Here is a 13,177-nt window from a genome sequence, read left to right on the forward strand (position 1 = left end):
AGCAAGAGGCCACTGTTCCCTTCCACTTTTGTCATATACCTTTCCAGCTCCTTCTCTCCTTGCACCTGTTCAGGACCAGAGACTAAACCATCCGGATGTATCCGGATGCGAGGAGCACTGCCGCTAACGCCATCTAACATGTTCCTGTGAGGGCACTGCCGCTAACGCCATCTAACATGTTCCTGTGAGGGCACTGCCGCTAACGCCATCTAACATGTTCCTGTGAGGGCACTGCCGCTAATGCCATCTAACATGTTCCTGGTGCATAAGGCTGAGGGGTGGGTGGGCCTCATACCCATTGGAGCATCATTGGTCCTGAAGACCCCTAGGTTAAAGACACACCCCCAAAAAACAAAGTACATGATTCACACAACACAGCAACTTAACCCTATGGCCAGCACAGCCAACCTTTCTGAATATGAGCTACTCACACACCAGGGAAGCCTAGAACAATGTCTCAACTCCAAAGCTCATAAAACCATGAGTTTAAACTGTGTCAGCACTTGGGGTGGGGGTGGGGGCACAGGCAGAGAGCTCTGGGAGTTCAAGGCCAGCCTTAGCTATATAGTGAATTCAAGGCTACACCATGAGACCCTGGAAAAAGAAAGGGAGGGGAGGGAAGGGGAGGGGAGGGGAGGGGAGGGGAGGGGGAGGAGGAGGGACGGGGGAAGGGAGAGGGGCGGGAAAGAACAGGAAGCACTGAGTTGAAGACCTGGCCCAGCAGTTACAAGATCTGTTCTTCTAGACAACCCAGGTTCTGTTCCCAGCACCCACGTGGTAACGCACAGTCGCCTGTAACTCCAGTTCTAAAGAATCCAACACCCTATTCTGACCTTCAGGCACACCCATATGCACCCATGGACACACACACACACACACACACACACACACACACACACTCATTTTTCAAAAAGCAAGCAAAGCACACTAAGGAAGCTGGGCACAGTGGCACGCATCCGCTATCCCAGCTCAGGTGGTGGAGGCAAGCAGATTGAAAACTCAAGTTCAGACCAGCAACTGTTTACCCAGACAGAAAGGAGTGGGAGACACAAGAGGGAACCTGGGGGCTAGAGAAGCACTCCTATTTGGCAATGTCTAGATCCAGTTCTATCCAGATCAACTTCCCAGCACTACCAGCAAAAAACGGAGAAGAAACACACGTGTTATCTTTTTTTTTTTCAGTTGACATTCAAACCCATACACACACACACACACACACACACACACACACACCTCAGGAACCAGGGTCTAGCCAAGTCTAAAACGCAGCGAATCTGACGCAATATATGCAAACCCTGCAGACATCAAGTCAACCTCTGTGACACGGACCAGATGGGAGAAGCCACTCCTGCCCTCCTTGTTCCTGCCTGCCTGAGACATCAGATATCTGTCCACACAGAACAGGTGTGTACCCATTCCCCTGTCAGGCAGAGGGCCGGGGCACACAGAGGCCAAGGAGAGTTGCCTTGCTTTAAAAACCCACAGGCATAGATGGAATAAGCTCAGTCAGCCCCTTGGTCCTGTAGGCTGCTCCATGTCCCTTGCTCCCTAGTCATACACGGCTACTGTAGTAGACAAGGCCAAGTGAAAACATATCTGGCCACGACAGCCAGCTGTAATGGGCAAGCGGATCAAACAGGGCCTTGTCCATTCCAGTTCATCTCTTCCTACTTAGACTCATACTTTCTTCTCCCATTTGTGGATGTGCAGGTGTGTGTGGATGTATGGGTGTGTGGATGTGTACACATGTGTGGGTGTGTATACATGTGTGGGTGTGTGGATGTGTAGACGTGTGGGTGTGTACACGTGTATGGGTGTGTAGGCATGTGTGGATGTGTAGGCATGTATGGATATATGGGTGTGTGGATGTGTAGATGTGTGGGTATGTACACGTGTGTGGGTATGTACACATGTGTGAGTGTGTATACATGTGTGGGTGTGTAGGTATGTATGGATGTATGGGTGTGTGGATGTGTAGACGTGTGGGTGTGTACACTTGTGTGGCTATGTACATGTGTATGGGTGTGTAGACACCTGGATGGGGACACACATGGCACAAATGACCCGTGTCCTACAGGCAAAGGAACCCATCACCTCTAGCCCATGGAAGAAGTTACTTTCCAGGACTCTAAGTTAAGTGGCTACCAACTCGATGGCACAAGGTCTTCACAACGATGGCTTCCAGCAAGCCAGTGGAAGGCCAGAGACTAACATCTGCTTCTGCCCACCAATCACAAATCTGTCCAGCAATACATCTGCCACTCAGTGGCGAAATTCCCAGTTTGTGGGCCACTCATCTAGCCTCAGGCACAGAGCAAAGCTGCAAGAAAGCCTGAAGTCCCTCGGAGGGGGGGCAAGAGAGGTTGGGAGCAGATAAGACGAGTGTTCACCATGCGGTGAAGCACAAGGCTGTACTTACTGTAAGACTGACTGCTTACTTCCGAGGCAAATGGAGAATGGACAGACTTGGGCTGGCCTCTGGCCTGGAAGCCCCCCTCCATCTTCCTGGCTTTGGAAGCTCTTTTGTGTTTACCTTCTCTGGAGGGTTTCAGAGACAAGCCGAGTCCTTTGGCCAGTGCTTTTCTGTCCTTGCCCAGCAGGCTGTCATACTGTGTCAAGAACCTGCCACAGCCCCCACCGGTTTTCGGTTTTCCCCCGGGGCCGTCGGAAAACTTGAAGGGTGACTTCAGCTTGTCTTGTTTTGTGAGGGAGAGGGCTCTGTCTAGCTTGCTTGCCAACTGCTCCTGGTCGCTTGCCATCTTTTTTTTCTTAATCTTTAGCTGGGGAAGGAAAGAAGGTCACAGTTTAAGACATACAACCAAATAGCAAAGTGAGTCTCAGGTCGAGATGCTTAGGAAACTGGGCTAACTACCATCCCATACCCTTTAGACTTGTGGTAAACTGCTTAACTAGCCCTCAGCCCTTCCATCTAAAATGGGGCTATCTGTGTCTGAGCATATCACGAGGCCATCGTGAAGATAGACAACTAGGGAAGTAAGGTCCATGTAACAGGTATTCGGGTCAGTGAGACGGCTCAGCAGGTTGAAGGTACTGGTCACCATGCTTGATGAACTGAGTTCAATTCCCTAGGACCCAGATAATGGAGAAAAAAGACTCTGACTTCTGAGGGTACCTGACACACATGCATACATGAACACACCCATACATCCCCAATCCATATACCCACCCACACTCACACCCACCCACATATGCCCATACCTACCTACCTACCTACCTACCTACCTACCTACCTACACACACACACACACACCCATATACACCCACCCACCCACAACACACGGCCACATCCACACACATTCACATACGCTCACACCCCCACATGCCCATACACACCTACTATACCCGCATTCGCACACCCATATATACCCATACCCACACACCCACACAGGCCCCATACACCCACACATGCCCACACTCATACCCACACCCACGCCTGCACCACCATCCCCCACACAAATAAACAAAGTGGGGAGATAGATGGTGGAGAGATTAAGATCCTGTAATCTTTTTGCAAAGGACCCAAGCTCAGTTCCCAACACACAGCCCCCTGTAACTCCAGCTTCAGGGGACATGACACTCCCATAGGATGCACTAATTTATAGATAACAGAAATAAGTCTTTTTAAAACACAAATACAGCCGGGGGTGGTGGCACATGCCTTTAATCCCAGCACTCGGGGGGCAGGGGGGGTGGGGGAGGCAGAGGCAGGCAGATTTCTGAGTTCGAGGCCAGCCTGGTCTACAGAGTGAGTTCCAGGACAGCCAGGATTACACAGAGAAACCCTGTCTCAAAAAAAACCCACAAATACAATAAATAAAAGCACTTACTAGAAATGCCTTGTCTGGGTCTGGAAAAATAACTGCATGGTTAAGAGCACTGGCTGCTCTTCCAGAGGACCCATGTTCGATTCCTAGCACCCGCAAGGTAGCTCACAGCCATCTATGACTCTAGTTCCAGGAGATGTGACACCCTCTTCTGGTCTCCACGGGCAGTGAACACATGTGGTACACAGGCATACATGCAAGTGAACACCCATACACGTAAAATTTAAAGGTTTTAAAGATGCCTGGCCTAGTAATCACTTATTAAAAGCTGTTGCCATGGCAACAATCCTGGCTGGCACCCGCCTTCCCATCCTGGCTTTCCACAGCCCTGCCTGACAGTGCCTATAGAACTCTGAAGAAGCGGGCTACAGATGGGTTGGAGAAGGTAGCTGGATGAACCAGCCAGGGCTGGAAACAGCCCAGAGTAGGGCAGATCTGCTTTCCGTCTCAGCCTCCCACGGCAGCTGCCGGAGGCTGCTGCTCAGTCGGGACCAGCCTGTCCAACTGAACAGGTCAGAGCTGCCAAGAAAACACCCGCCCGGAGTGTGCCTTGGATGCCTGGACCAGGGAGAATGATTAGAGATTTCACAGATTAAATTTCTCCTTGCACGTTTATCGCCAACGGTAGTCATTTGTTGAAATGAAATGTGCAGTTTCAAAGGCATTAACGCTCTGCCATTTCTGTGCGCTAGCTCTGTATCTTTAATCAGGCAGCGATTGCAGGAGGCAGGGGAGAGGCTGGGATGGTGGTGTTGTTGAGATAATTAACAAAAGCGTCTCTCACCATGACCTGAGAAGAAAAGAGATCCTGGTGTACAAAAACCGGCAATCTTTTTATGCCTTTATTTTACACTCTGATTTATTTAAGATTTTATTTTTCTGAGAGAGGGTCTCACTAGGAAGACCTGGCTGAACTTGTTATATGTAGACCAGGCTGGACCTGCACACACCACCATGACCTGATATCTTTTTTAGTTTAATTTTATTTTTTTGCATATATGTATGGTGGGTGGGTGTGTGTGTGCGCACACATGTGCACATGCACACGCACGCAGGGGACATACATGCATTGAATGCAGACAGAGGAGAGTACCAGTGGATATATTCCTCCTTCCCTCTCTCTACCTTATACACTGAGGCAGGGTTTCTCATTCAAACTAGGACAAGATCCGGAGCTGGCTGTTCTGTCTGCTCTCAACAGCTAACCTCCTAAGATCAGGAATCACAGATCAACCCCCACACACACCAGTGGTTATAGTAACTCCAGTTATTATACTTGAACATCAAATGGTTTACCCACTGAGCCTCTCCATAGCCCCCAAACTAACTACCTCCCCCATCCAGTCCTTTTACGTGACATTTCCCCTCTGATGACAAAAATCAATCAAAAGATCCCCTTCCCACAAGGCTTCATGAGGCAGAACATTAGCATTCAGAATCACGGTCCGTAAGTGCACGGTCTCAAGGCTCTGTAGAGATGAGAAATTACCCCTGCAGAAGTCAGCCTGAATCACAATGGCATCGAGCCCAAGTGCAACAGCAAGGTGCTCATTAAACAATTACACTGCTAAACAACAGAGCTACCGCTATTTGGTTATGCACGTGTGCTCTAACCTTCTGCCTGCTGAAGCGGAAGTCTCAGCGCACGCAACCCGATGTAGCTTTTAGCCCTGCCTCCTCCTCCTGTTCCTTTGCCAGGTCCTTGATCTCCCCCGGGCCTTCCTTCTCTCCCAGCAATGAGGAAGCTAACTCTAACCAGTTCTCTACAGAAGCAGGGCTCAAGAGACCCCCATGGAGAAGGTTGAGTTCTTCAGGTAGGACCTACGGTCCTCCAAGTTGAGACCTTTGTCCCAGTAAGTAAATCCACAAGGCTGAGCTGTTTACTGACCTGACTCATAAAATCAGACGAGGAGTCGTGATCATCCCAGCTCTGGTTCCTGCTGCGGGCTTTCCCCATGCCCATGAGGGCCTCTTGCTCCTCCTCGGGCCCCTTGTGTCTCTTCCTTATCCCCGCTCCCAGATCATAGTCGTCCGATGTCAGCAAGGACTTGCTGCTCAGCCTGAAAGTCAAACACACCATGAGGGTCAGCACCTCGGCCAGGCCACGGGCAAAGGGGAAGGCCAATGCACCCATGTGGCCCTGAAGGGTTGGGCTCTCCAGGTAAAAAGAAGAAAGGGTGGTGGATGCCAGGATAATCAGTGTGGGGAGACAGGTTAATGCTAGTGAATGGTGTGCACAGAGAGAAGGGGAAAAGAAACAGAACCTTCAAGTCAGCATCCTCCTTCAGCCTCTCCCTGATGGGGTGACTGACAGACAGACAGACAGACACACACACACACACAGACACACACAGAGTAAGTCATATCTTTACCAAAATTGCACCAAGAGCTAAGTTTAGGAAATCTTAAGGTCACCTAATCTACACACAGAGAGATGGGAGGAAGGGGGAGGCCTACATTAGCCCCCTTGTCTGAAGAACAGGGACACAGAGACAAGTTTCTCTCAATTTGTGAATCTGCCTTGATTCCCAAATGCTGGGGTAATAACAGGTCTGGGCCACCGCACCCCACCGCTTTGTGCACGCTAGCCAGTCACTGTACGTGGCGCGCTCTAGCCCCAGAGTACTCATGACTGGCTTTGGGGGCTTTTTTTTTTTTTTCCTGGTTTGGTTTTGATTTTGTTTTTGTTTTAAACACATGAGGAAGCTGAAACTGGAGGCTCAGAAAAGCTAATGCCTGACCAAAGTCACAGGAGGGGAGGGGCCAGGACCCCATCAATAAGCTTAGTATAATCGGTAACACATTTCGGGTTACTGGGCCTGCATTGTTGATGACCCCGGCTGCTTTATCTATTTCCCATCATTTCTTGTTCACCGTCTCCTGCTGCTGGTGGTGGACATATGTTCACCTCTCGTTCTTCTTCCAGTCAGGAACATCCAAGGTTAACTATAAGACGCCGCCGCAAGACGGGGGCCATTCTCTCATGACAAGACCACGACCATCCTACTACTTTGCCTATGGCCGCTCCAAGACAACTTTTTGTTTCCAAGCACTTGAAACAAGCACCTAGAATCCACCCACTCTGATGTTCCAACCCCTTTCCTGAAGTACCTCATCTGGCCTGCTTACAGGTATGCAGGGAGGCTGAGCCCATCTGGCAGATGCCTAGCCCTGGAGAAAAAGAGCCCTCATCCCAGCCAGCAATCAAGACAACCTCAGGAGGACCCCTCTGAAATGGCTGCCGTGCCACCCAAAGGACCTTATCCCCAGAGAGCAGCCCTGGTCTCCTGTGGGATCCCAGGAGGACAGTGTTGTATCCAGACTGTCCTAGAAGCCTGGAGTTGAATGGTACTTCCGGTAGGGAGGAGCCATGGAAAGAAGCAGAAGTTTGTCTCCAATGGTGAGGAAGTGGGTGGGGCAGAAGGCGGGGCCAAGAGTTCGGGTTAGAGTTAAGCCACTGAGGGTTTTTCCACTCTCCTCTTGCCTCACCCTCCTGGCCAGGGCAGCACTCCGGGCTCCCTGGGAGCTGCCGTTCAGGGATCAGAACGCCAGGCACGACCAGGTCCCCTGGCGCCCAGCGGTGGGCGCCGTCAAGGGGGGCCCTGCTCCTCCCCTCCGAGCTGGGTACCAGTCAGTCCGCAACCCACCGAGGGGAGGGGCCAGCCTTACTTTCCGCTACTGCTGTGGCTCTTCCCTCTCTTGCAGGGGGGCGACAGGGCGCTCGGGGTGTGGGTCCGTTTCCTCGGCCTGCCAGGGCCTCTGCGTGCCAGGCTTCTATGGGCATCCTCGTGCCTGTCCCTTAAAAAGAATTCACAGGCTCGGCTAGGAACCTGGGGTGGGCGGGAAGCGGAGTGGGGCACTTGGGTCCACGCACACACCTGACCACTACCAAAGTCGACCTACCGACCAGCTATCCAGGATGGGGCACAAACTGGGGAGAGAGACACTCACCCTGAGTCCCGGCGTCTCTGGAGCTTGACCAACTCCCGCTGTTTCTCTTTGTACCGTCGCTGGACCTCTGCCAGCCGCATCCGGAAGTCCAGCTCTAGCGCATCCATGTCCTCCAAGGAAGATTTCATAGCAAACATCTGCAAGGGGTAGCGGGAGGAGAGAGAGGGAGACAAATGAGGAGGAGGATGCTGTCTGCTGATGCTTGAATCCCATTGCTGCCCCCTATTCTGCTTGGTTTGCTTCAGAGACAATGTCTCATGTAGCCCAGGTTGGCCTTCAACGTCTAATCTTCCAGTCTCTTCTTCCTGAGATCACAGGTGAACACCACCGTGTGCAGTTTCTCCGAGGCTGGGCTCAAACTTAGGGTTTCTGGTATTACACTTGGAGTTCAGGTTGGTGTGGAATTCACTAAGTAGCCTCGCCTGGCCTGGAACTCTCATATCCTCCTGTCTTAGCCTTGCACTTGCTGTTGCCTAATGCCAACCTTGCTGAGTAGTACCCACACTTAAGATGACACGACTAAACACTACCCAGAAGTAATGGTCTAATGAGATAAATAACAAGTGCGTTATTTACACACGCAGGTTCGAAGTCTGTCCTTAGAGCTACCTGAGACCACAAAGGCAGGAATGGGTAGTCCCAGGCCTCATTTCCATTATGCTTTCATGCTGATCCATCACACAGTACCCACAGGACAGGCCTGACACCGTGTGAGAACGATAGGAAAGCCAAGAGAGGGGAGATGACCGACTGAGGGCCACATAGCAAAAAGGTGAAGGTAGCTGGATGGTCGGATCCTGCCCATCCGCCTCTGCCTCTCAGGCCTCCGGGAGGAAGGGAGGACAAGGGCTCACCCGCTCTTCCTTCTTCTGCATCCAGCTATATTTCTTGTTGGAGTTCAGTTCACGCGGAAGCCGCAGGTTCTTGAGTGGGTCTGAGAAGGGGCTCTCCAGCACCTCCTTCAGCATGTGGCTGCTGGCTGCCAGCAGGCTTTCGAGGGAGGGTCGCACCACCAGGTTTGGCTCTGGATCTGGGGAAGGGAGAGAGGCCAGGGAGTCAGTGCTGGGACCTGACCACAGGCAAGATGGCCGTACCCACGCAACCAGCCATCAAGAGGCCAGACCAAACTCCCAGATACTATAGTCAGCCCTGGCTCTGGGCCACACAGCCACACAGCATTGTGGTCTACTGCACTGTGTGTGAAAGGCCAGGAATACCTCTGAGGAACCAAACACTGGCAGAGGTTCCTTCCCAGGACAATGGATATCCCCACGTGTCTCTACTTGATTTCTCCTTAGTGAATATGTTGTGTGTCAGAAAATAGGTCTAGGGAACCAGGTGTGGTTCACACCCTTCACCCCAGCAGGAGGACTGGGTTCAGGCTATATAGAGACCCTCTTCCAAACAAACATAAATTCCAGGGAGGGGGGAAGCACAAATGGCTGGAGACAGCTCAGCGGGTAGGGGGACATTCTGCTCTTAAAGGGGACCTGGGTTTAATACCCGTCACTTAGGCACCTCGCAGCCGCCTGTAACTCCAGCTCCTGAGAGATCCAACCCCCTGCACCAGCACTCACATACACACAGTACACACACACACACACTTAAAATTGTGTGTGTGTGTGTGTGTGTGTGTGTGTATTGAGAGGCAGAAGCAGGTGGCTCTCTAGTAGTTCAAGACTAGCCTGGTCTATAAAGTGAGTTCCAGCACAGCCAGGGCTACACAGAGAAACCCTTTGAGGAGGAGGAGGTGGGGAGGGGGAAGAGGAAGAAGAAGAAAAGAGAGAGAATAAAAAACACAAACTTGACTAGAAGTAGTTGGGTGAGGCTAGGCTTACTGTGCTCACATCCCCAGGACGTGGGTAAAGCCCAGCACAGTAACACATTCACAGTTCCAGTGTTCCTAAGCGGAGTCAGGAGTCAGGCAGAGGAAATTTCCCAGAAGTCCTAAGAACCAGCTACCTGGCATGGCCTGTGGCAAGCAGGATGTGATGGGAAAAGAGACCCCAGAGATTGTTTTCAGTCCTCCACACACGTGCCACGGCATGTGCACCTAACACTAACACACATGTGCATGCACACACATACACACACAAAAACATGTATCTTAAAAAGCAGAAATCAAGGAGAAAGGTGTAATGCCCCAACACGTACAGGTCTCCTCTGGGGGAGGATGTGACCCCGTGTGTGCTAGAGTTCAGGAATGTACTCTCTCTCTCCTGTTCCAACATTCCTAACACACCCAGCCTCCCGTATAAATACTAAAACACAGTGGAGGGCTGGGGATGTTGGCTCAGTCGATAATGTGCTTGCCCAGCAAGCACTGAGCCTGAGGTTCAATTCCCGGCACCATATAAAAAGGCATACTGGCCCATAACCATAATCTCAGTACCCCGGAAGCAAAGGCAGGGGGGTCAGGAATTCAAGGTCATCCTTTGTTGCATAAGGAGCTGGGGCTTCCTGAGCTCTGTGAGACCATGTCTGGCTAAATTCAGCTAGGGCTGCCTCAAACTCACAGGCCTCTTGCTTCAGCCTCCTAAGTGCTAGGATTAGAGACTTGCAACCACCATGCCTTACTATTTTAATTATATTTTTATTTTAACTGATTGCTATGTCTTCGAGTGTGTATGTGCGCGTGTATATGTATGAAAGAGAAACAGAGAGAAAGAAAATGTGCTATATACACAACAGTGTGTATGCGGAGGTCAAAGAACAACTTCCAGGAATTGGTTCTCTACTTCCATCCTGAGTCATAGAGAATCGAACCCAGATCTTCAGGCTTAGCAGCAAGCACCTCCCTCACTGAGCTGTCTCTTTAAGTTCACTTTGCATTTTCGAACTGATATTTTTTTTCCAGTCTAAAAGTTAACCAGTTTTGCATGCTTGAGAAAGAAATGCAAACCTCCCTCCGTGTCTGAAGGCCTAGAGGGTGAGCATGAGTCATCCCAGCCCGTAAACAATGATCAGGCTCCACAGCCCTGTTCCTAATGCAGGATGGACTCCTCTGCTGGGGACTGTCCTGTACAAGCTCCATCAATCACTGAAGCCTCCCTGGCTCTCCCCACTAGATGGCAACAGTGTCCTCCTGAACCGGTTACAACCAGAATTACTGCTGCCAACAGAGGTGACAAAAAAAAAAAAAACACCTCCTCCTCCGCTCATTGAAAAATCAGTGGCTTGGAGTTTTGTTTTAATTTTTATTTATATAATCATTGAATTTTTATTTTGTTTTGTTATTTTGTTTTTACTCTGGCTGACCTGGGACTCACTAGGTAAACCAGGCTGGTCTTGGACTCCTAAAGATGTCTCCATTTCTATTTTGTTTTTAAGACAGCACCTCATGTAGTCAAGGCTAGCCTGGACACAAGAGAGTGACTTTGAACCCCAGACACTCTGGGTTCTGCCGGGTGACAGGCTATCCCACCACACCTGGCTTATACACAACAAGAGATGGACCCAGGGCTCTGTGTGGCACCCACTGTACCCCGAGCTACAGCTTCAGACCTCCTTGCTTTACAACAGAGTTCTTCAGACTGGCTCTCACAGCTGCAATCACAGCCCTGCGCCGCCCAGCGGGAGGGCTTTATGCTTCTGTGTTGGGTTGTGAGCTAAGCCATCTCTCCAGCCCAGGTTTTATTTGTAAAATAAATGAACTCCGTGCAGCAGTGAACCCACCAGGTTCCTAGCACATCAGACTGAAGTGGGCCAGCCTGTTCTGCCCCACCCCTATGGCTTCAGCATCCTCTTGGGGGCAGAGGATGGTGGAAACCAAATTAAAGAAGGGGACTGCTGTTTGCCTGCTCCTTCTCCCTTCACACATCCAGCCTGGTTGGTCCAAAGCGCACCAGAAGACACCTTCCAAGCCAGACCCCAAACTTAGCAAATTGGATGTGAATCCCAGTCATCTTGAGAGCCTCCTGCTGCAGCCTGCTAAATACCAGCATGGCAGGTATGCGACATTCCAACCAACCAGGCGCAGGAGGCGTGGCCTATGTACAATGGTTTCTACAGAGGGTAGAGGTTATTAGGGCAGGCCCTAACTTAATATATATATATGGTACCTTCCAGAGGGAGTCAAAGTCTAAAAACAAAGACAAGCAAAGGTCAGGCATCTACAAACAGAAGAAAAATGACTGGCTAGGTCTACAGCATATTTACAATCCCAACACTCAGGAAGACAAGGCAGGGGAATTGCTCCAACTCCTAGACCAACATGGGCTTCGTATCTGTCTTTAAAATAAAAAAAAAAATAAAAAGAATAAAAGAAACTCTCGGGGCTGGTGAGATGGCTCAGTGGGTAAGAGCACCCGACTGCTCTTCCGAAGGTCCAGAGTTCAAATCCCAGCAACCACATGGTGGCTCACAACCATCCGTAACGAGATCTGGCTCCCTCTTCTGGAGTGTCTGAAGACAGCTACAGTGTACTTACATACAATAAATAATAAATAAATCTTTAAAAAAAAAAAAAGAAACTCTCTACTCAAAGGGGCCCAGGCACACATACATCAGCTTGTGGCTGTCACTACTAGGGGGTGACTGAGAGATGGGTCCAGATGTTGCTCATGGCTGACCTTTGATTTGGGGGTTTGTCACTAGTGGAACTGGGAGAGATTCCTCAAAAAGCAACAGGGGTCCAGTGTAGAGGTGCATGAAAGCAGCCCCTGTTCCCCAACAAAAGGACTTCCTCTGTGTGTGCACATGTGTGCAGGTGCATGCATGTGAGTGCATGCATACATGTGTGTGCGTTTGTGTGTGCATGTGTGCATTCATGTGAGTGGCCCCACCCCTACGGAACACACCAAGTCAGGTGTCAGTCTCCCTCCTTATTTGAGAAAGGATGTCTTATTCTTGTGTATACACCAGGCTCAAAGGGCACTGAACTCCTGGAATGCTTCTCCTTCTGCCTCCAATTCTGTTGGAGCAACCAAGGAATTTCAGAGGCATGTACGCCTAGCTAGCTTCAGATGGGTTCTAGGGATCTTCACACTCAAGCAACAGGGCGTTCCCCTTGGTGCCTACTCCCCAGGCTTTTTGTACTAAAAAGCATGAACCCCAGTGGGCCCAGGATGAGGTGTCTCAGAGTTCTTCCTAGGACTTCTGGGAAAGATACAGACTCAGCCCAGCTGAGCAGGCCAGCAGGCATGGGAGGAACTCCTGGAAGCCTCAGTGAGGAGAAGGAGCCTGGCAAAAAAAAACGAGGTCAACAGAGAAAAGTAGAACAGGAGACAGAGGCGGAAAAAGGAAGAACCAACCAGATAATCACAGGAGAAAAAGACTCAAGACGACTTAAGTACCCAGACTCTACCTAATGTTAGGTCCTGATTGCTCAACTTTGGTTCCAAGAGCATTTAAATTCTCTTTTTTTTTTTTTTGGGGGGGGG

General features: G+C 50.5%; 1 protein-coding gene across 9 annotated transcripts in view; it reads right to left on the reverse strand.

The window, feature by feature from the left end:
- Tnrc18 (trinucleotide repeat containing 18) overlaps positions 1-13,177 on the reverse strand; it is a 93,805-nt gene that overhangs the window by 33,440 nt on the left and 47,188 nt on the right. For 6 of the 9 annotated variants that reach the window (XM_029477002.2, XM_029477004.2, XM_021161705.3 and 3 more), the window contains 5 exons: positions 8,651-8,826; positions 7,797-7,933; positions 7,515-7,643; positions 5,734-5,905; positions 2,420-2,780 (listed from right to left, as the gene is read on the reverse strand). In XM_029477002.2, the coding sequence (XP_029332862.1) occupies positions 2,420-2,780; positions 5,734-5,905; positions 7,515-7,643; positions 7,797-7,933; positions 8,651-8,826 (975 nt within the window). The remainder of the gene's footprint in view (positions 1-2,419; positions 2,781-5,733; positions 5,906-7,514; positions 7,644-7,796; positions 7,934-8,650; positions 8,827-13,177) is intronic. The other 3 variants (XM_021161707.3, XM_085837399.1, XM_029477005.2) reach the window with 2 other exon arrangements.

Source organism: Mus caroli, unplaced genomic scaffold, assembly GCF_978045245.1.
Source record: "Mus caroli unplaced genomic scaffold, Mus_caroli_1 scaffold_4, whole genome shotgun sequence".
NCBI lineage: Eukaryota > Metazoa > Chordata > Mammalia > Rodentia > Muridae > Mus > Mus caroli.